Source organism: Hyperoodon ampullatus (assembly GCF_949752795.1).
Source record: "Hyperoodon ampullatus genome assembly, chromosome: 14".
NCBI classification, from domain to species: domain Eukaryota; kingdom Metazoa; phylum Chordata; class Mammalia; order Artiodactyla; family Ziphiidae; genus Hyperoodon; species Hyperoodon ampullatus.
Window position 1 is genome coordinate 24547743 of NC_136927.1, and position 21421 is coordinate 24569163.

General features: G+C 40.8%; 1 protein-coding gene across 4 annotated transcripts in view; it reads left to right on the plus strand.

The window, feature by feature from the left end:
- Positions 1-21421, plus strand: part of CLUAP1 (clusterin associated protein 1) — a gene marked incomplete at both ends in the record, with an annotated part of 50185 nt that overhangs the window by 19425 nt on the left and 9339 nt on the right. For all 4 annotated transcript variants that reach the window (XM_079718445.1, XM_079718446.1, XM_079718447.1 and 1 more), the window contains 2 exons: positions 10550-10691; positions 12740-12812. In XM_079718445.1, coding sequence (XP_079574571.1) covers positions 10550-10691; positions 12740-12812 — 215 coding nt within the window. The remainder of the gene's footprint in view (positions 1-10549; positions 10692-12739; positions 12813-21421) is intronic.

Here is a 21421-nt window from a genome sequence, read left to right on the forward strand (position 1 = left end):
AATTGCTTTAGGTGCAGGGTCAGGTTGTTTACTCGAAATGTTTCCTGTTTCTTAAGGTGGGATTGTATTGCTATAAACTTCCCCCTTAGAACTGCTTTTGCTGCGTCCCATAGGTTTTGGGTCGTCGTGTCTCCATTGTCATTTGTTTCTAAGTATTTCTTGATTTCCTCTTTGATTTCTTCAGTGATCACTTCATTATTGAGTAGTGTATTGTTTAGCCTCCATGTGTTTGTATTTTTTACAGATCTTTTCCTGTAATTGATGTCTAGTCTCATAGCATTGTGGTCGGAAAAGATACTTGATACAATTTCAATTTTCTTAAATTTACCAAGGCTTGATTTGTGACCCAAGATATGATCTATCCTGGAGAATGTTCCATGAGCACTTGAGAAAAATGTGTATTCTGTTGTTTTTGGATGGAATGTCCTATAAATATCAATTAAGTCCATCTTGTTTAATGTATCATTTAAAGCTTGTGTTTCCTTATTTATTTTCATTTTGGATGATCTGTCCATTGGTGAAAGTGGGGTGTTAAAGTCCCCTACTATGATTGTGTTACTGTCGATTTCCCCTTTTATGGCTGTTAGTATTTGCCTTATGTATTGAGGTGCTCCTATGTTGGGTGCATAAATATTTACAATTGTTATATCTTCTTCTTGGATCGATCCCTTTATCATTATGTAGTGTCCTTCTTTGTCTCTTCTAATAGTCTTTATTTTAAAGTCTATTTTGTCTGATATAAGAATTGCTACTCCAGCTTTCTTTTGATTTCCATTTGCATGGAATATCTTTTTCCATCCCCTTACTTTCAATCTGTATGTGTCTCTAGGTCTGAAGTGGGTCTCTTGTAGACAGCATATATATGGGTCTTGTTTTTGTATCCATTCAGCCACTCTGTGTCTTTTGGTGGGAGCATTTAGTCCATTTACATTTAAGGTAATTATTGATATGTATGTTCCTATTCCCATTTCCTTAATGGCTTTGGGTTCGTTATTGTAGGTATAGTCCTTCTGTTGTGTTTCTTGCCTAGAGAAGTTCCTTTAGCATTTGTTGTAAAGCTGGTTTGGTGGTGCTGAACTCTCTCAGCTTTTGCTTGTCTGTAAACGTTTTAATTTCTCCATCAAATCTGAATGAGATCCTTGCTGGGTAGAGTAATCTTGGTTGCAGGTTTCTCTCCTTCATCACTTTAATTATGTCCTGCCACTCCCTTCTGGCTTGTAGAGTTTCTGCTGAGAGATCAGCTGTTAACCTGATGGGGATTCCCTTGTGTGTTATTTGTTGTTTTTCCCTTGCTGCTTTTAATATGATTTCTTTGTGTTTAATTTTTGACAGTTTGATTAATATGTGTCTTGGCGTATTTCTTCTTGGATTTATTCTGTATGGGACTCTCTGTGCCTCCTGGACTTGATTAACTATTTCCTTTCCCATATTAGGGAAGTTTTCAACTATAATCTCTTCAAATATTTTCTCAGTCCCTTTCTTTTTCTCTTCTTCTTCTGGAACCCCTATAATTCGAACGTTGGTGCGTTTAATGTTGTCCCAGAGGTCTCTGAGACTGTCCTCTGTTCTTTTCATTCTTTTTTCTTTATTTTTCTCTGCATCAGTTATTTCCACTATTTTATCTTCCACCTCACTTATCCGTTCTTCTGCCTCAGTTATTCTGCTATTGATCCCATCTAGAGTATTTTTCATTTCATTTATTGTGTTTTTAATCGATGCTTGATTCATCTTTAGTTCTTCTAGGTCCTTGTTAACTGTTTCTTGCATATTGTCTATTCTATTTCCAAGATTTTGGATCTGGGAAATAGAATCTTGGATCAGCTTTACTATCATTATTCTGAATTCTTTTTCAGGTAGACTGCCTATTACCTCTTCATTTGTTAGGTCTGGTAGGTTTTTATCTTGCTCCTTCACCTGCTGTGTGTTTTTCTGCTTTCTCATTTTGCTTATGTTACTGTGTTTGGGGTCTCCTTTTTGCAGGCTGCAGATTCGTAGTTCCCGTTGTTTTTGGTATCTGTCCCCCGTGGCTAAGGTTGTTTCAGTAGGTTGTGTAGGCTTCCTGGTGGGGGGGACTAATGCCTGTGTTCTGGTGGTTGAAGCTCGATCTTGTCTTTCTGGTGGACAGGTCCACGTCTGGTGGTGTGTTTTGGGGTGCCTGTGGCCTTATTATGTTTTTAGGTATCCTCTCTGCTAATGGGTGGGGTTGTGTTCCTGCCTTGCTAGTTGCTTGGCATAGGGTGACCAGCACTGTAGCTTGCTGGTCGTTGACTGAAGCTGGGTGCTGGTGTTGAGATGGAGATCCCTGGGAGATTTTCGCTGCTTGATATTATGTGGAGCTGGGAGGTCCCTTGTGGACCCGTGTCCTGAAGTTGGCTCTCCCACTTCAGAGGCACAGCACTAACTCCTGGCTGCAGCACCAAGAGCCTTTCATCCACCCGGCTCAGAATAACAGTGAGAAAAAGTAGAAAGAAATAATTAGTAGAAGAAAGAAAGAGAGATTGAAAGAAAGGAAGAAGGGAAGTAAGGAAGGAAGGAAGGAAGAAAGAAAGAAAGGAGGGAGGGAGGAAGGATGGAAAGAAAGGAAAGAAAGGAGGGAGGGAGGGAGGAATGAAAGCAAAAGGAAGAGTGAATGGAAGAAGAGAGGGAGGGAGGAAGGAAAGAAAGAAAGAAAGACAGGAGGGAGGGAGGGAGGGAGGAAGGAAAGAAAAAGAAAGTGGAAAGAAGAAGGGTGGGAGGGAGGGAGGGATGGAGGAAAGAAAAAGAAAGAAGGAAAGGAGGAGCGGAGGTAGGGAGGGAGGAAGGGAAGGGAGGAAAAAAAGAAAGAGCAGGTAAAGTAAAATAGAATAAAGTATGAAATATAGTAGCGTTATTAAAATTAAAAAGTAATTATTGAAAAAAAACACGGACCGAAAGAACCCTGGGACATATGGTGGAAGCAAAGCTATACAGAGAGAATCTTACACAGAAGATTACACATACACATTCACAAAAAGAGAGCAGGGGGAAAAATCAAAAATCTTGCTCTCCAAGTCCACCTCCTCGATTTGGGATAATTCGTTGTAAAAAGAGGAAAAGGGCGAAAAGTCTGAAATCTTGCTAAGTCCACCTCCTTAATTTGAGATAATTCGTTGTAAAAAGAGGAAAAAAAAGGGGGGGAAAGTCTTAAATCTTGTCCTCAAGGTCCACTTCCTCAATTTGGGATGATTCGCTGTCCATTCATGCACTCCACAGACGCAGGGCACATCAAATGGACCGTGGAGCTTTAATCCGCTGCCTCGGAGGCTGCACAGAGAGATTTCCCTGTCTCTGCTCTCACAGCTCCCGGGTCTCAGCCTTGGACCTGGCCCCGCCTCTGCGCGTAGGTCGCTGGAGGGCGTCCGTTCTTCGCTCAGACAGGACGGGTTTAAAGGAGCCGCTGATTCGGGGGCTCTGGCTCACTCAGGCAGAGGGGAGGGAGGGGAATGCCCTCTCCTCGCGCACCAGGCAACAAAAGGGAAAAAAGTCTCTTGCCTCTCCGGTAGCTCCAGACCCTTTCCCCGGACTCCCTCCGGGCTAGCACTAACCCCTTCAGGGTCTCTTCCTGCCGCCAGCCCCAGACCTCTCCCTGCGCTCCGACTGAAAGCCGATACCCGAGCCTCAGCTCCCAGCCCCGCCCGCCCTGGCGGCTGAGCAGACAAGTCTCTCGGGCTGGTGTGTGCCTGAGGGCACCGATCCTCTGTGCCAAAATCTCTCTGCTTTGCCCTCCACACCCCTGTTGCTGTGCTCTCCTCCGCTACTCCGAAGCTTTCCCCCTCCGCCACCTGCAGTCTCCGCCCTCGAAGGGGCTTGTAGTGTGTAGAAACCTTCCCTCCTTCACGGCTCCCTCCCACTGGTGCAGGTCCCGTCCATATCCTATTGTCTCTGTTTATTCTTTTTTTCTTTTGACCTACCCAGGTATGTGGGGAGTTTCTTGCCTTTTGGGGGGTCTGAGGTCTTCTGTCAGCGTTCAGTAGGTGTTCTGTTGGAGTTGTTCCCCGTGTAGATGAATTTCTGATGTATCTGTGGGGAGGAAGGTGATCTCCGCGTCTTACTCTTCCGCCATCTTCCTCCGGCTCTCCAGATTTCTTATTAGTCATCAGTTTTATACACATCAGTGTATACATGTCAATCCCAATCGCCCAATTCATCACACCACCATCCCCACCCCGCCTGCGGCTTTCCCCCCTTGGTGTCCATACGTTTGTCCTCTACATCTGTGTCTCAACTTCTGCCCTGCAAACCGGTTCATCTGTACCAATTTTCTAGATTCCACATGCATGCATTAATATACGATATTTGTTTTTCTCTTTCTGACTTACTTCACTCTCTATGACAGTCTCTAGATCCATCCACGTCTCAACAAATGACTGAATTTCGTTCCTTTTTATGGCTGAGTAATATTCCATTGTATATATGTACCACAACTTCTTTATCCATTCGTCTGTCTTTGGGCATTTAGGTTGCTTCCATGACCTGGCTATTGTAAATAGTGCTGCAGTGAACATTGGGGTGCATGTGTCTTTTTGAATTATGGTTTCTCTGGGTATATGCCCAGTAGTGGGAGTGCTGGATCATATGGTAATTCTATTTTTAGTTTTTTAGAGAACCTCCATACTGTTCTCCATAGTGGCTGTATCAATTTACGTTCCCATCAACAGTGCAAGTGGGTTCCGTATTCTCCAGCATTTGTTTTTAGATTTTTTGTTGATGCCCATTCTAACTGGTGGGAGGTGATACCTCATTGTAGTTTTGATTTGCATTTCTCTAATAATTAGTGATGTTGAGCAGCTTTTCATGTGCTTCTTGGCCATCTGTATGTCTTCTTTGGAGAAATTTCTATTTAGGTCTTCTGCCCATTTTTGGATTGGGTTATTTGTTTCTTTAATATTGAGCTGTATGAACTGTTTATATATTTTGGAGATTAATCATTTGTCCGTTGATTGGTTTGCAAATATTTTCTCCCATTCTGAGGGTTGTCTTTTGATCTTGTTTGTGGTTTCTTTTGCTGTGGAAAAGCTTTTAAGTTTCATTAGGTCCTATTTGTTTATTTTTGTTTTTATTTCCATCACTCTAGGAGGTGGATCAAAAAAGATCTTGCCGTGTTTTATGTCAAAGACTGTTCTTCCTGTGTTTTCCTCTAAGAGTTTTATAGTCTCCAGTCTTACATTTAGGTCTCTAATCCTTTTTGAGTTTATTTTTATGTATGGTGTTAGGGAGTGTTTTAATTTCATTCTTTTACATGTAGCTGTCTGGTTTTCCCAGCACCACATATTGAAGAGACTGTCTTTTCTCCATTGTATTTCCTTGTCTCCTTTGTCATAGATTAGTTGACCATAGGTGTGTGGGTTTATCTCTGGGCTTTCTGTCCTGTTCCACTGATCTATATTTCTGTTTTTTGGCCAGTACCATATTGTCTTGATTACTGTAGCCTTGTAGTATAGTCTGAAGTCAGGGAGTCTGATTCCTCCAGCTCCGTTTTTTTCCCTCAAGACTGCTTTGGCTATTCGGGGTCTTTTGTGTCTCCATACAAATTTTAACATATTTTGTTCTAGTTCTGTAAAAAGTGCCATTGGTAATTTGATAGGGGTTGCATTGAATCTGTAGATTGCTTTGGGTAGTATAATCATTTTCACAATATTGATTCTTCCAATACAAGAACATGGTGTATCTCTCCAGCTGTTGGTATCATCTTTAATTTCTTTCATCAGCATCTTACAGTTTTCTGCATACAGGTGTTTTGTCTCCCTAGGTAGGTTTATTCCTAGGTATTTTATTCTTTTTGTTGCAATGGTAAATGGGAGTGTTTCCTTAATTTCTCTTTCAGATTTTTCATCATTAGTGTATAGGAATGCAAGAGATTTCTGTGCATTAATTTTGTATCCTGCAACTTTACCAAATTCATTGATTACCTCTAGTAGTTTTCTGGTGGCATCTTTAGGATTCTCTATGTATAGTATCATGTCATCTGCAAACAGTGACAGTTTTACTTCCTCTTTTCCAATTTGTATTCCTTTTATTTCTTTTTCTTCTCTGATTGCCATGGCTAGGACTTCCAAAACTATGTTGAATAATAGTGGTGAGAGTGGACATCCTTGTCTTCTTGTTTCTGATCTTAGAGTAAATGCTTTCAGTTTTTCACTATTGAGAATGATGTTTGCTGTGGGTTTGTTGTATATGGCCTTTATTATGTTGAGGTAGGTTCCCTCTATGCCCACTTTCTTGAGCGTTTTTATCATAAATGGGTGTTGAATTTTATCAAAAGCTTTTTCTGCATCTATTGAGATGATCATATGGTTTTTCTTCTTCAGTTTGTTAATATGGTGTATCACATTGATTGATTTGCGTATATTGAAGAATCCTTGCATCCCTGGGATAAATCCCACTTGATCATGGTGTATGATCCTTTTAATGTGTTGTTGGATTCTGCTTGCTAGTATTTTGTTGAGGATTTTTGCATCTATATTCATGAGTGATATTGGTCTGTAATATTCTTTTTTGGTAGTATCTTTGTCCAGTTTTGGTATCAGGGTGATGGTGGCCTCGTAGAATGAGTTTGGGAGTGTTCCTTCCTACGCAATTTTTTGGAAGAGTTTGAGAAGGATGGGTATTAGCTCTTCTCTAAATGTTTGATAGAATTCACCTGTGAAGCCATCTAGTCCTGGACTTTTGTTTGTTGGAAGATTTTTAATCACAGTTTCAATTTCGTTACTTTTGATTGGTCTGTTCATATTTTCTATTTCTTCCTGGTTCAGTCTTGGAAAGTTATACCTTTCTAAGGATTTGTCCATTTCTTCCAGGTTGTCCATTTTATTGGTGTAGAGTTGCTTGTAGTAGTCTCTTAGGATGTTTTGTATTTCTGCAGTGTCTGTTGTAACTTCTCCTTTTTCATATCTAATTTTATTGATTTGAGTCCTCTCCCTCTTTTTCTGGATGAGTCTGGCTAATGGTTTATCAATTTTGTTTATCTTCTCAAAGAACCAGCTTTTAGTTTTATTGATCTTTGCTATTGTTTTCTTTGTTTCTATTTCATTTATTTCTGCTCTGATCTTTATGATTTCTTTCCTTCTGCTAACTTTGGGTTTTGTTTGTTCTTCTTTCTCTAGTTTCTTTAGGTGTAAGGTTAGATTGTTTATTTGAGATGTTTGCTGTTTCTTGAGGTAAGCTTGTATAGCTATAAACTTCCCTCTAAAACTGCTTATGTTGCATCCCATAGGTTTTGGATTGTCATGTTTTCATTGTCCTTTGTCTCTAGGTATTTTTTGCTTTCCTCTTTGATTTCTTCAGTGGTCTCTTGGTTATTTAGTAACGTATTGTTGAGCCTCCATGTGTTTGTGTTTTTTACGTTTTTTTTCCCTGTAATTCATTTCTTTTTTTTTTTAATAGCTGTTCTAAGGTTTTTTGGGGTTTTTTTTTTTTTTTTTTTTTTTTTTTTTTTTTTTTTTTGTGGTACGCGGGCCTCTCACTGTTTTGGCCTCTCCCATTGCGGAGCACAGGCTCTGGACGCGCAGGCTCAGCGGCCATGGCTCACGGGCCCAGCCGCTCTGCGGCATGTGGGATCTTCCCGGACCGGAGCACGAACCCGTGTCCCCTGCATCGGCAGGTGGACTCTCAACCACTGCGCCACCAGGGAAGCCCTTTTTTGGGGTTTTTTAATTAACTAATTTATTTATTTTTGGCTATGTTGGGTCTTCGTTTCTTTGTGAGGGCTTTCTCTAGTTGCGGCAAGCGGGGGCCACTCTTCATCGCAGTGCGTGGGCCTCTCACTATCGTGGCCTCTCTTGTTGCGGAGCACACACTCCAGACGCACAAGCTCAGTAGTTGTGGCTCACGGGCCCAGTTGCTCCACGGCATGTGGGATCCTCCCAGACCAGGGCTCAAACCCGTGTCCCCTGCATCGGCAGGCGGACTCTCAACCACTGCGCCACCAGGGAAGCCCTCGATTTCGTCTTCTATAGCTGTTAGCAGTTGCCTTATGTATTGAGGTGCTCCTATGTTAGGTGCATATATATTTACAATTGTTATATCTTCTCCTTGGATTGATCCCTTGATCACTATGTAGTGTCCTTCCTTGTCTCTTGTAACATTCTTTATTTTAAAGTCTATTTATCTGATATGAGTATTGCTGCTCCAGCTTTCTTTTGATTTCCATTTGCATGGAATATATTTTTCATCCCCTCACTTTCAATGTGTATGTGTCCCTAGGTCTGAAGTGGGTCTCTTGTAGACAGCATATATGTGGGTCTTGTTTTTGTATCCATTCATCAAGTCTGTGTCTTTTGGTTGGAGCATTTAATCCATTCATGTTTAAGGTAGTTATCGATATGTATGTTCCTATGACCATTTTCTTAATTGTTTTGCGTTTGTTTTTGTAGGTCCTTTTCTTCTCTTGTGTTTCCCACTTAGAGAAGTTTCTTTAGCGTTTGTTGTAGAGCTGGTTTGGTGGTGCTGAATTCTCTTAGCTTTTGGTTGTCTGTAAAGCTTTTGATTTCTCCATCGAATCTGAATGAGATCCTCGCTGGGTAGAGTAATCTTGGTTGTAGATTCTTCCCTTTCATCACTTTAAATATGTCATGCCACTCCCTTCTGGCTTGTAGAGTTTCTGCTGAGAAATCAGCTGTTAACCTTATGGGAGTTCCCTTGTATGTTATTTGTCATTTTTCCCTTGCTGCTTTCAGTAATTTTTCTGTGTCTTTAATTTTTGCCAATTTGATTACTGTGTGTCTCAGCATGTTTCTCCTTAGGTTTATCCTGTTTGGGACTCGCTGTGCTTCCTGGACTTGCATGTCTATTTCCTTTCCCATGTTAGGGAAGTTTTCGACTGTAATCTCTTTAAATATTTCGTCTGGTCCTCTCTCTCTCTTCTCCTTCTGGGACCCCTATAATGCGAATGTTGTTGTGTTTAATGTTGTCACAGAGGTCTCTTAGGTTGTCTTCATTTCTTTTCCTTCTTTTTTCTTTATTCTGTTCCGCAGCAGTGAATTCCACCATTCTGTCTTCAGGTCACTTATCCGTTCTTCTGCCTCAGTTGTTCTGCTATTGTTTCCTTCTAGTGTAGTTTTCATTTCAGTTATTGTATTTTTCATCTCTGTTTGTTTGTTCTTTAATTCTTCTAGGTCTTTGTTAAACATTTCTTGCATCTTCTCAGTCTTTGCCTCCATTCTTTTTCCGAGGTCCTGGATCATCTTCACTATCATTATTCTGAATTTTTTTTCTGGAAGGTTGCCTATCTCCACTTCATTTAGTTGTTTTTCTAGGGTTTTGTCTTATTCCTTCATCTAGTACATAGCCCTCTGCCTTTTCATCTTGTCTATATTTCTGTGAATGTGATTTTTGTTCCACAAGCCTCAGATCCTTTTAAGAGAAAAATTTCTCTGTTTTCCTCTAGTCCAAAAGATTATAAATTATTTTCTAGTTTGTCTGTTTATGTTTTTATTTTAAAAATTTTTTTGGCTGTGCCGTGCGGCATGCGGGATCTTAGTTCCCCAACCAGGGATCAAACCTGTGCCCCCTGCATTGGGAGCTCGGAGTCTTAACCACTGGACTGCCAAGGAAGTCCCTATCTGTTTATATATATATATATATATATATATATATATTTTTTTTTTTTTTTTTGTGGTACGCGGGCCTCCCACTGTTGTGGCCTCTCCCGTTGTGGAGCACAGGCTCCAGACACACAGGCTCAGCAGCCATGGCTCATGGGCCCAGCCGCTCCGCAGCATGTGGGATCCTCCCGGACCAGAGCTCGAACCCGTGTCCCCTGCACCGGCAGGCGGACTCTCAACCACTGCGCCACCAGGGAAGCCCTGTTTATATTTTTAAAAGAACAAAGTTTTCCCTTTAAGATCAATAATAAGAGAAAAAAATTCAGCAAACCAATTGAAACAGGTTTTTATGCTGTGGTTTTATTTTTAAGTTTTATATTGTTTAAAAACTTAGATTTAATTTGTAGCAACCTGCATTTTCTCTTTTTAGGAGACTGATTAAATTTTGGAGCATTCAGACAGAATATTATGCCCAACTAAGATAATGCATATATTTAATTTATTGATTTTTAGAGATGTGTATGATGTATGATTATTCTTTAACTCTGTATTGAAATATGTGCCATATTGAGTGAGGAAAAAAGACCTCAGAGCTTCATTTAAGATAATATACTTAATGTTTGTTAAAAAGAAATGCATTTCTGTATGTATCTATGCATAGAAAAGTCTGAAAGGATGTATGTCAAATATTAAGTGCTAATATCTAGTGATGGGATTATGAGTAATTTTAATTTTATTAATACTTTCAGGATTATTTCTAGTTTTTACAAAGAGTGTGTCTTAATTTTTGATTAAAAGTATCTTCATTTTGTGGGGAGGGAAGAGAAAAGGGGAAATTTGCTTTAGTTACAAGAATGAAGAACCTTCTCTAATTAAAGGCTTTCCAAAGAAAACCAGGACGGAATCTGGAGCTCTGAATACCAATTTCAAACTACTGTATTTTTGTATATTGATTAATCTTTCAATTTTTATTTCATTTTTTTTTCTAGGCCAGCCTTTATGGATGAATATGAGAAGACTGAGGATGAATTGCAAAAGCAGTATGACATTTATCTAGAGAAATTTCGAAATCTGGCTTATCTGGAACAGCAACTCGAGGATCATCACAGGATGGAGCAAGAGAGGTTTGAGGTGAGTGCTTAGTCCTTCTGTATGACCATTCGTTCTGGTGTGTTACTTTGTACTTGTTGACATGCCAGTTTGTAAATATCACTGTGAAAAGAATATCAGGTGAATGTTTTTTCTCCCTGATCAGACTAAGGATTGCTCATGTGATTCTTCTGTTTTTCTGCTTGTGTAGCCTGGGCTCCAAGGTTGTCAAATCTTTGGTAGTAGGTTGTCACCAGAGTTTGGTCAGTTAGGACTACAGACAGGGCTGGGACATGACCTGTGCAGTTGGATACAGCTGCAAGCTTAGAAGGGCCTGGGCTTGCTTTAATCCTCTGCTGTCACCGTCTTGAAATTCTTAGTAATTTTTAACTGCATTTTATTTTGCACTGAGTCCCACAAATTATGTAACATGTCTTGTGTACAGATCTTGCTTGGTCAGTTCACTTTAAGATTTTCAAGTCCTGGTTTATTGAATCACCCAGAGTAGCTTTTCAGAAACTACTTTATAAAGAAGAATTGTAGCTTATTGATTATGGTGGGAAATATGTATGACCTATAAACTGACCAGCTGTCTTTCAGGTTCCTTTCATCCCAATGTGTAAGGCCATTTAGGAAAGAGTATTTCAGATCCCAGCATCAGTTGATAAATATGGAATCAGAGCAAAGGAATTGGACAAAGTTGGTGTCATTTTGAATTGCCCTTATCCCCTAGGGATATTTCTGCTTAACCCTAAAATAGGCATTTGGAATTTATGTTCACAGTGAAACTGGTCTCCAGTCTCCCTTTCTCATGCTGTCCTTGACAGCTTTTGGTATAAAGGTTATCCTAGCCTTATTACAAACCTGGACATTTGAATTAGGTGACGCTACTTTGTTGCCAAGAGGGCTGGCTCTAACTGACACCTTCATCTGGACATGTTTATCTGGATGAGGAACCCGTTGCCACTCTTCCTGTAAGGCAGAGGCAGGCCATGGAGGAATGGAGGGTCCAGGACAGGCATGTTTTGAGGGCAATGAAAAGACCCTGGAGTTCTAGACATTTTAAACATTGGGTGTCTGGGAAAGAGACAGTGAAAATAAGCTGATCATTTTGTACTATTGTCTGGGCCACCCCTGGGCTCAGAGAACATACCAAAGAACGCACCTCAGGATGCGAGTGGGTGGCCCCGGTTACTTCTGAGGGGCACCTTCCTGCCCACCCGCCCTTCAGCAAGTACCTACCCTCTTTTTCTTCTGTGCTCACAGCTACTCCCCATGCTTCTAATACCTGGTCCCTCAAAATATCTCATTTATGAAACAGTGCTTCCTTTTTAACATTTAGAACAACAGCACGTTTTTAAAAGCCAATTTCCTCTCCCATTCTCTCTTTTTCTTTTTTTTTTCCGGCCGCACCGCACGGCATGCGGGATCTTAGTTCCCCAATCAGGGATGGATCCCGCACCCTCTGCAGTGGAAGTGCGGAGTCTTAACCACTGAACCACCACAAGGAAGTCCCTCCCATTCTCTTTTTTGACAATCATCAGGGACACATTTTGTAACCTAACTCAAGTATTAGCTTTTTTTATACCCTAGGAATTAAAACTAGTATTTCTTTCTTTCTTTTCCTATCTGATCACTCGTACCATTTAGCCCCTTTCAGGGTTAGAATTGTGCAGGGCAGAAAAATGATAAAATTCGTGCTTTATTTTAAGAGCAAGAGGCCCCATAGTTGATACATCTGTTCCTGTGTCCACATCCCACACAGGCACACGTGACGGGCATCTTGTTGTGTTGTCAGTTTTCTTCAGAGGCAGTGAGGTGTAGTGTGAGGAGCCTGGCTTTGGGGACCAGTGAGGCCCATTTTGGGCCAGTGGTGTCACTTCTGGGAGCCCCCCTTTTCATCGGGCTGCCAGAGTGATGACGGAGAAGGGGTGTTGAGTTTCCCATGCAGCGTTAGTTCTCTTCCCCTTCCTGTAGTTTAGTCTTTTTTGCTTCTATATCACAAATTTAGCAGTACTTACATGGTAAAGAATAATAAAACAGTCCAGAAAGTGTCATTTCTTCTGGATCTTGTTTTTCCTGCTCCATAGGAAGCTGAAAACACTCTCCGTCTGATGCAGAACAAGCTAAAGGAGGAAGAAAAGCGATTGCTCAAGAGCAGAAGTAAGCCCACACTTTTTAAATGGACGTGCTTACTCTGGACTAGAGTTTTTAGCCTCGGAAAACTTACACGCGTATTTTATTTATTTTCAAAAGGCAATTTTCTCACAACTTTTATATCAGGTACCATTTTAATTCACTCAGGAGCTCAAGAGAATGTTTTAAATTACATAGCATTTAAAGTACATTTGGTTTTCGTGCCAACTGAAATACTGTTTTCCCCTGTTTAAATGATACAATTAGTTTGAGTTGCATATAATTATACAAGAAAATTTGCTCTTAGAGGTCTTGTAGGGTTCCTTATTTTAAGGCAAACTGAGGGAAAGCAAGTATTGTGACGCAGTACAAGTGTACTTACTTGAAGGTAGTCCCCCCACTTCACACACACCTGTCATATGTCCCCCAGTAATCCAAAGTCGTTCATCTAGACTCTCAACTGTAGAGAAATGGGGGTTACCAACTTGTGAGACCTAGATTCTGGGAAGAAATGTTCCCCATGTCTGAGTAGCACACTTCATCCATGAACTTCACCAAGGTGTCAAGTCAGCCTTGGGAGCAGTAGCAGCACGTGATCTTCACGCGGAATTGATGGCTTTGTCTCACAGAGTTACTTCTCTTGCTTGTTTCTCTTCCTGTGATGGTTTTTTCTCTCAGGCTGGCGGGAAGTGTACCTGTCCCAGCAGGTGTGCTCTCTCTCTGCCTTTTCCCTTTGTATCTCTTTCCTGTCATACTTGTTCTATGCCTCTCTCTCCTGAATGTCAGGAAACTCTGGAAGAAGAGTAGGGACTGCTGTGAAATTCTCTAGGGGCAAGTTTAGAAAATTCCAAGGGCCTCTCTAGCGAAAGCAGCCCCTCACCTTTATGGTTCCAGGTCGGCCAGGAGTGCCTGAAGCAGCCCTAAGTGATAAGCCTGCATGGAGTTTATCCCCTTCCGAGAGGCCCAGCACAGGTAAGAGCCCGGTTGGTTGGCTGCATCCTGCTCTGCCCTGGACCAGCACATTAAGACCTTTCTCAGTGATCTTGCTTTATTCTTCTGAACTCAGACTTTAATTTTGTGATCCATAGGTTTAGGATCTCATGAAGGACAGAGATTCTCATGAGTATGTGTGATTTAGTTTTTTTGGAAAAATAAGTTCCAGTTTAAACCAACTTAATGAAGGAAAGTGCTTAATTTAGTAATTTTTGAGCAAAGAAGTTAGGGAAATATTTACAAAGGACCATTCTCAGTTCTATTCATCCCAAGCTTCTTAAGATGCCCTGTCTTTCTTTGCTTTTCTGCACATGTGGGAACATTGCCCAGAGTATTGGGATATAAAGGAAGACCTTCTGAACTTTTCTCCATCTGTGAAAGACTCCTCTGAACAGAAAAATCTAATAGTACATAGATGTGAATTGGGGCAAGAATTAGCAAAATCCAAAAGCTGGAAGAGAGCATCTTGTTCAGGCCACTCTGCAGGTAGCTGATTCAACCCAGCAAAGCATTATTGAGTATCTGTTCTGGGTGCTAAGGACATAGCAGTGGACAGCAGACAGGGTTCCTTGCCTTAAACGATTTGATGTGCTAATGACATGCTGGGGGACAAACAATAAGCAAGCTGTTTGTGGAAGGTGAAAAATGCCATGGGGGAAAATGTGGAGCAGATAAGGGGCATAGGGAAGGTGTAATAGAATTGCAGTTTTAAAGAGGAGTCAGGGTAGACCTCACCAGGAGATGCTGTTTAAGCAAAGGCTAAATCAGTAGAGCTGGGGAGAAGGGAGCCATCAGATGGGGAAAGTCCCAGCCTTTCTGTGAGAGACTCAGTGAGTTTCGCTGAGTGAGGAAAAGTATGAACACATGGGGCTGGAGCTGAGGCAGATGAGATGAGCTGGAAGGTGGGCCGTGTGCTTGAGGGGCTCACATTTGATGGAGGCTGTCTTCCCTGTTAAGCAGGAGGTAAAGTCATTTCAGATTTGGCTTTGGGATTTGGAGTAAGAGGTTTGAGGAAGAGAAAGTTTGAGTAATTAGAGATGGGAGAGTGCCACAGGCCCCAGAGATTAAAAAGGCGAAGTGCTCTGCTGGGATGCCCTGTAATAAAATTCAAGGGCGACTCTTCATCTTCCCACCATCCTTTTAAACCTTGTTGCTGGGGGTAAATTTATAACTCTATCCTCGGTAGGATTCAAGCACTGTAGCATTAGGAACTTAAAGAATCCTCTGAATTTATAAAATGACCCAGGAATTTCTAGAAAGTAACTGAGTAACCTTGCTGTGGTTCCATTTTTGTGGTGTAGTGGAGAGCAGATGTTCATGCATGTCATGCACATTTACCACATGCCTACTGTGTGACGGGTGTTGTGCCAGTGCACAGTGATGGAAAAGGCGCTCAGGGATCTCCACGTCTAGAATTGCACCATCGGTACCTGGCCATGAGCTGGTGTTCTTGGAGCACTTGAAACGTGGCTAGTCCGAATCGAGATGTGCTGTTTGTCGAGAATATACACCAGATTTTGAAGATTTACTATAAAAGTATAGTAAAATTACTCATTAATACTTTTTTAAATTGGTTACTTTTTTTTGAATTTTATTTTATTTTTATACAGCAGGTTCTTTTTTTTTTTTTTTAAGATGTTGGGGTAGGAGTTTATTAATTCATTTATTTATTTTTGCCGTGTTGGGTCTTCGTTTCTGTGCGAGGGCTTTCTCTAGTTGTGGCAAGTGGGGGCCACTCCTCATCACGGTATACGGGCCTCTCACTATCGCAGCCTCTCCCGTTGCGGAGCACAGGCTCCAGACGCGCAGGCTCAGCAGTTGTGGCTCACGGGCCCAGTTGCTCCGCAGCATGTGGGATCCTCCCAGACCAGGGCTCGAACCCACGTCCCCTGAACTAGCAGGCAGACTCTCAACCACTGTGCCACCAGGGAAGCCCCAGCAGGTTCTTATTAGTTATCCATTTTATACATATTAGTGTACATACGTCAATCCCAATATCCCAGTTCATCACACCACCACCCCTCCCACCCGCCACGTTCCCCCCTTGGTGTCCATACATTTGTTCTCTACATCTGTGTCTCAATCTCTGCCCTGAAAACTGGTTCATCTGCACCACTTTTCTAGGTTCCACATATATTCACTCTGTATGACAGTCTCTAGATCCATCCACGTCTCTACAAATGACTCAATTTCGTTCCTTTTTATGGCTGAGTAATATTCCATTGTATATATGTACCACATCTTCTTTATCCCTTCATCTGTCGATAGGCATTTACGTTGCTTCCATGTCCTGGCTATTGTAAATAGTGCTGCAGTGAACATTGGGGTGCATGTGTCCTTTTGAATTATGGTTTTCTCTGGGTATATGCCCAGTAGTGGGATTGCTGGGTTATATGGTAATTCTATTTTTAGTTTTTTAAAGAACCTCCATACTGTTCTCCATAGTGGCTGTATCAATTTACATTCCCACCAACAGTGCAAGAGAGTTCCCTATTCTCCACACCCTCTCCAGCATTTGTTGTTTGTAGATTTTCTGATGATGCCCAATCTAACTGGTGTGAGGTGATACCTCATTGTAGTTTTGATTTGCATATCTCTAATAATTAGTGATGTTGAGCAGCTTTTCATGTGCTTCTTGGCCATCTGTATGTCTTCTTTGGAGAAACGTCTATTTAGGTCTTCTGCCCATTTTTGGATTGGGTTGTTTGTTTTTTTTTAATACTGAGCTGCATGAACTGTTTATATATTTTGGAGATTAATCCTTTGTCCATTGATTCGTTTGCAAATATTTTCTCCCATTCTGAGGGTTGTCTTTTCATCTCGTTTGTAGTTTCCTTTCCTGTGCAAAAGTTTTTAAGTTTCATTAGGTCCCATTTGTTTATTTTTGTTTTTATTTCCATCACTCTAGGAGGTGGATCAAAAAAGATCTTGCCGTGTTTTATGTCAAAGAGTGTTCTTCCTATGTTTTCCTCTAAGAGTTTTATAGTCTCCGGTCTTACATTTAGGTCTCTAATCCTTTTTGAGTTTATTTTTATGTATGGTGTTAGGGAGTGTTCTAATTTCATTCTTTTACATGTAGCTGTCCAGTTTTCCCAGCACCACTTATTGAAGAGAGTGTCTTTTCTCCATTGTATATCCTTGCCTCCTTTGTCATAGATTAGTTGACCATAGGTGTGTGGGTTTATCTCTGGGCTTTCTGTCCTGTTCCATTGATCTATATTTCTGTTTTTGTGCCAGTACCATATTGTCTTGATTACTGTAGCTTTGTAGTATAGTCTGAAGTCAGGGAGTCTGATTCCTCCAGCTCCGTTTTTTTCCTTCAAGACTGCTTTGGCTATTTGGGGTCTTTTGTGTCTCCATACAAATTTTAACATATTTTGTTCTGGTTCTGTAAAAAAATGCCATTGGTAATTTGATAGGGATTGTATTGAATCTGTAGATTACTTTGGGTAGTAGAGTAATTTTCACAATATTGATTCTTCCAATACAAGAACATGGTATATCTCTCCAGCTGTTGGTATCATCTTTAATTCCTTTAATCAGCATCTTACAGTTTTCTGCATACAGGTGTTTTGTCTCCCTAGGTAGGTTTATTCCTAGGTATTTTATTCTTTTTGTTGCAATGGTAATGGGAGTGTTTCCTTAATTTCTCTTTCAGATATTTCATCATTAGTGTATAGGAATGCAAGAGATTTCTGTGCATTAATTTTGTATCCTGCAACTTTACCAAATTCATTGATTACCTCTAGTAGTTTTCTGGTGGCATCTTTAGGATTCTCTATGTATAGTATCATGTCATCTGCAAACAGTGACAGTTTTACTTCTTGTTCTCCAATTTGTATTCCTTTTATTTCTTTTTCTTCTCTGATTGCTGTGGCTAGGACTTTCAAAACTATGTTGAATAATAGTGGTGAGAGTGTACATCCTTGTCTTGTTTCTGATCTTAGAGTAAATGCTTTCAGTTTTTCACCATTGAGAATGATGTTTGCTATGGGTTTGTTGTATATGGCCTTTATTATGTTGAGGTAGGTTCCCTCTATGCCCACTTTCTTGAGAGTTTTTATCATAAATGGGTGTTGAATTTTATCAAAAGCTTTTTCTGCATCTATTGAGATGATCATATGGTTTTTCTTCTTCAGTTTGTTAATATGGTGTATCACATTGATTGATTTGCGTATATTGAAGAATCCTTGCATCCCTGGGATAAATCCCACTTGATCATGGTGTATGATCCTTTTAATGTGTTGTTGGATTCTGCTTGCTGGTATTTTGTTGAGGATTTTTGCATCTATATTCATGAGTGATATTGGTCTGCAATTTTCTTTTTTTGTAGTATCTTTGTCCAGTTTTGGTATCAGGGTGATGGTGGCCTCATAGAATGAGTTTGGGAGTGTTCCTTCCTACGCAATTTTTTGGAAGAGTTTGAGAAGGATGGGTATTAGCTCTTCTCTAAATGTTTGATAGAATTCACCTATGAAGCCATCTGGTCCAGGGCTTTTGTTTGTTGGAAGATTTTTAATCACAGTTTCAATTTCATTACTTGTGATTGGTCTGTTCATATTTTCTATTTCTTCCTGGTTCAGTCTTGGAAAGTTATACCTTTCTAAGGATTTGTCCATTTCTTCCAGGTTGTCCATTTTATTGGTGTAGAGTTGCTTGTAGTAGTCTCTTAGGATGCTTTGTATTTCTGCAGTGTCTGTTGTAACTTCTCCTTTTTCATTTCTAATTTTATTGATTTGAGTCCTCTCCCTCTTTTTCTGGATGAGTCTGGCTAATGGTTTATCAATTTTGTTTATCTTCTCAAAGAGCCAGCTTTTAGTTTTATTGATCTTCACTATAGTTTTCTTTGTTTCTATATCATTTATTTCTGCTCTGATCTTTATGATTTCTTTCCTTCTATTAAGTTTGGGTTTTGTTTGTTCTTCTTTCTCTAGTTCCTTTAGGTGTAAGGTTAGATTGTTTATTTGAGATGTTTGCTGTTTCTTGAGGTAGGATTGTATTGCTATAAACTTCCCTCTTAGAACTGCTTTTGCTGCATACCATACGTTTTGGATTGTTGTGTTTTCCTTGTCCTTTGTCTCTAGGTATTTTTTGATTTCCTCTTTGATTTCTTCAGTGATCTCTTGGTTATTTAGTAACATATTGTTTAGCCTCCATGTGTTGTGTTTTTTACATTTTTTTCCGTGTAATTCATTTCTAATCTCATAGAGTTGTGGTCAGAAAAGATGCTTGATATGATTTCAGTTTTCTTAAATTTACTAAGGCTTGGTGTGTGACCCAAGATGTGATCTATCCTGGAGAATGTTCCACGCACCCTTGAAAAGAAAGTATAATCTGCTGTTTTTGGATGGACTGTCCTATAAATATCAATTAAATCTATCTGGTGTGTTGTGTCATTTAAAGCTTGTGTTTCCTTAAATATTTTCTGTTTGGATGATCTGTCCATTGGTGTAAGTGAGGTGTTAAAAGTCCCCCACTATTATTGTGTTACTGTCGATTTCGTCTTTTATAGCTGTTAGCAGTTTCCTTATATATTGAGGTGCTCCTATGTCATGTGCATATATATTTATAATTGTTATATCTTCTTCTTGGATTGATGTCTTGATCATTACGTAGTGTCCTTCCTTGTCTCTTGTAACATTCTTTATTTTAAAGTTTATTTTACCTGATATGAGTATTGCTACTCCAGCTTTCTTTTTTTTTGCGGTACACGGGCCTCTCACTGTTGTGGTCTCTCCCGTTGCGGAGCACAGGCTCCGGACGCGCAGGCTCAGCGGCCATGGCTCACGGGCCTAGCCGCTCCGCGGCATGTGGGATCTTCCCGGACCAGGGCACTAACCTGTGTCGCCTGCATCGGCAGGCGGACTCTCAATGACTGCGCCACCGGGGAAGCCCTCCAGCTTTCTTTTGATTTCCATTTGCATGGAGTATCTTTTTCCATCCCCTCACTTTCAGTGTGTATGTGTCCCTAGGTCTGAAGTGGGTCTCTTGTAGACAGCATATATATGGGTCTTGTTTTTGTATCCATTCAGCAAGCCTGTGTCTTTTGGTTGGAGCATTTAATCCATTCACGTTTAAGGTAATTATCGATATGTATGTTCCTATGACCATTTTCTTAATTGTTTTGCGTTTGTTTTTGTAGGTCCTTTTCTTCTCTTGTGTTTCCCACTTAGAGAAGTTTCTTTAGCGTTTGTTGTAGAGCTGGTTTGGTGGTGCTGAATTCTCTTAGCTTTTGGTTGTCTGTAAAGCTTTTGATTTCTCCATCGAATCTGAATGAGATCCTCGCTGGGTAGAGTAATCTTGGTTGTAGGTTCTTCCCTTTCATCACTTTGAGTATATCATGCCACTCCCTTCTGGCTTGTAGAGTTTCTGCTGAGAAATCAGCTGTTAACCTTATGGGAGTTCCCTTGTATGTTATTTGTCATTTTTCCCTTGCTGCTTTCAGTAATTTTTCTGTGTCTTTAATTTTTGCCAATTTGATTACTGTGTGTCTCAGCATGTTTCTCCTTAGGTTTATCCTGTTTGGGACTCGCTGTGCTTCCTGGACTTGCATGTCTATTTCCTTTCCCATGTTAGGGAAGTTTTCGACTATAATCTTTTTAAATATTTCCTCTGGTCCTCTCTCTCTCTCTTCTCCTTCTGGGACCCCTATAATGCGAATGTTGTTGTGTTTAATGTTGTCACAGAGGTCTCTTAGGTTGTCTTCATTTCTTTTCCTTCTTTTTTCTTTATTCTGTTCCGCAGCAGTGAATTCCACCATTCTGTCTTCAGGTCACTTATCCGTTCTTCTGCCTCAGTTATTCTGCTATTGATTCCTTCTAGTGTAGTTTTCATTTCAGTTATTGTATTTTTCATCTCTGTTTGTTTGTTCTTTAATTCTTCTAGGTCTTTGTTAAACATTTCTTGCATCTTCTCAGTCTTTGCCTCCATTCTGTTTCCAAGGTCCTGGATCCTACTGTCATTATTCTGAATTCTTTTTCTGGAAGGTTGCCTATCTCCACTTCATTTAGTTGTTTTTCTAGGGTTTTGTCTTGTTCCTTGATCTGGTACATAGCCCTCTGTCTTTTCATCTTGTCTGTCTTCTGTGAATGTGGTTTTTGTTCCAGAGGCTGCAGGATTGTAGTTCTTCTTGCTTCTGCTGTCTGCCCTCTGGTGGATGAGGCTATGTAAGAGGCTTGATGGGAGGGACTGGTGGTGGGTAGAGCTGGCTGTTGCTCTGGTGGGCAGAGCTCAGTAAAACTTTAATCCGCTTGTCTGCTGATGGGTGGGGCTGGGTTCCCTCCCTGTTGGTTGTTTGGCCTGAGACACCCCGACCCTGGAGCCTACCTTGGCTCTTTGGTGGGGCTAATGTCAGACTCTGGGAGGGCTCATACCAAGGAGTACTTCCCAGAACTTCTGCTGCCAGTGTCCTTGTCCTCACGGAGAGATACAGCCACCCCCCACCTCTGCAGGAGACCCTCCAACACTAGCAGGTAGGTCTGGTTCAGTCTCCTATGGGGTCACTGCTCCTTCCCGTGAGTCCCGATGTGCACACTACTTTGTGTGTGCCCTCCAAGAGTGGAGTCTTTGTTTCCCCCAGTCCTGTCGAAGTCCTGCAATCAAATCCTGCTTGCCTTCAAAGTCTGATTCTCTGGGAATTCATC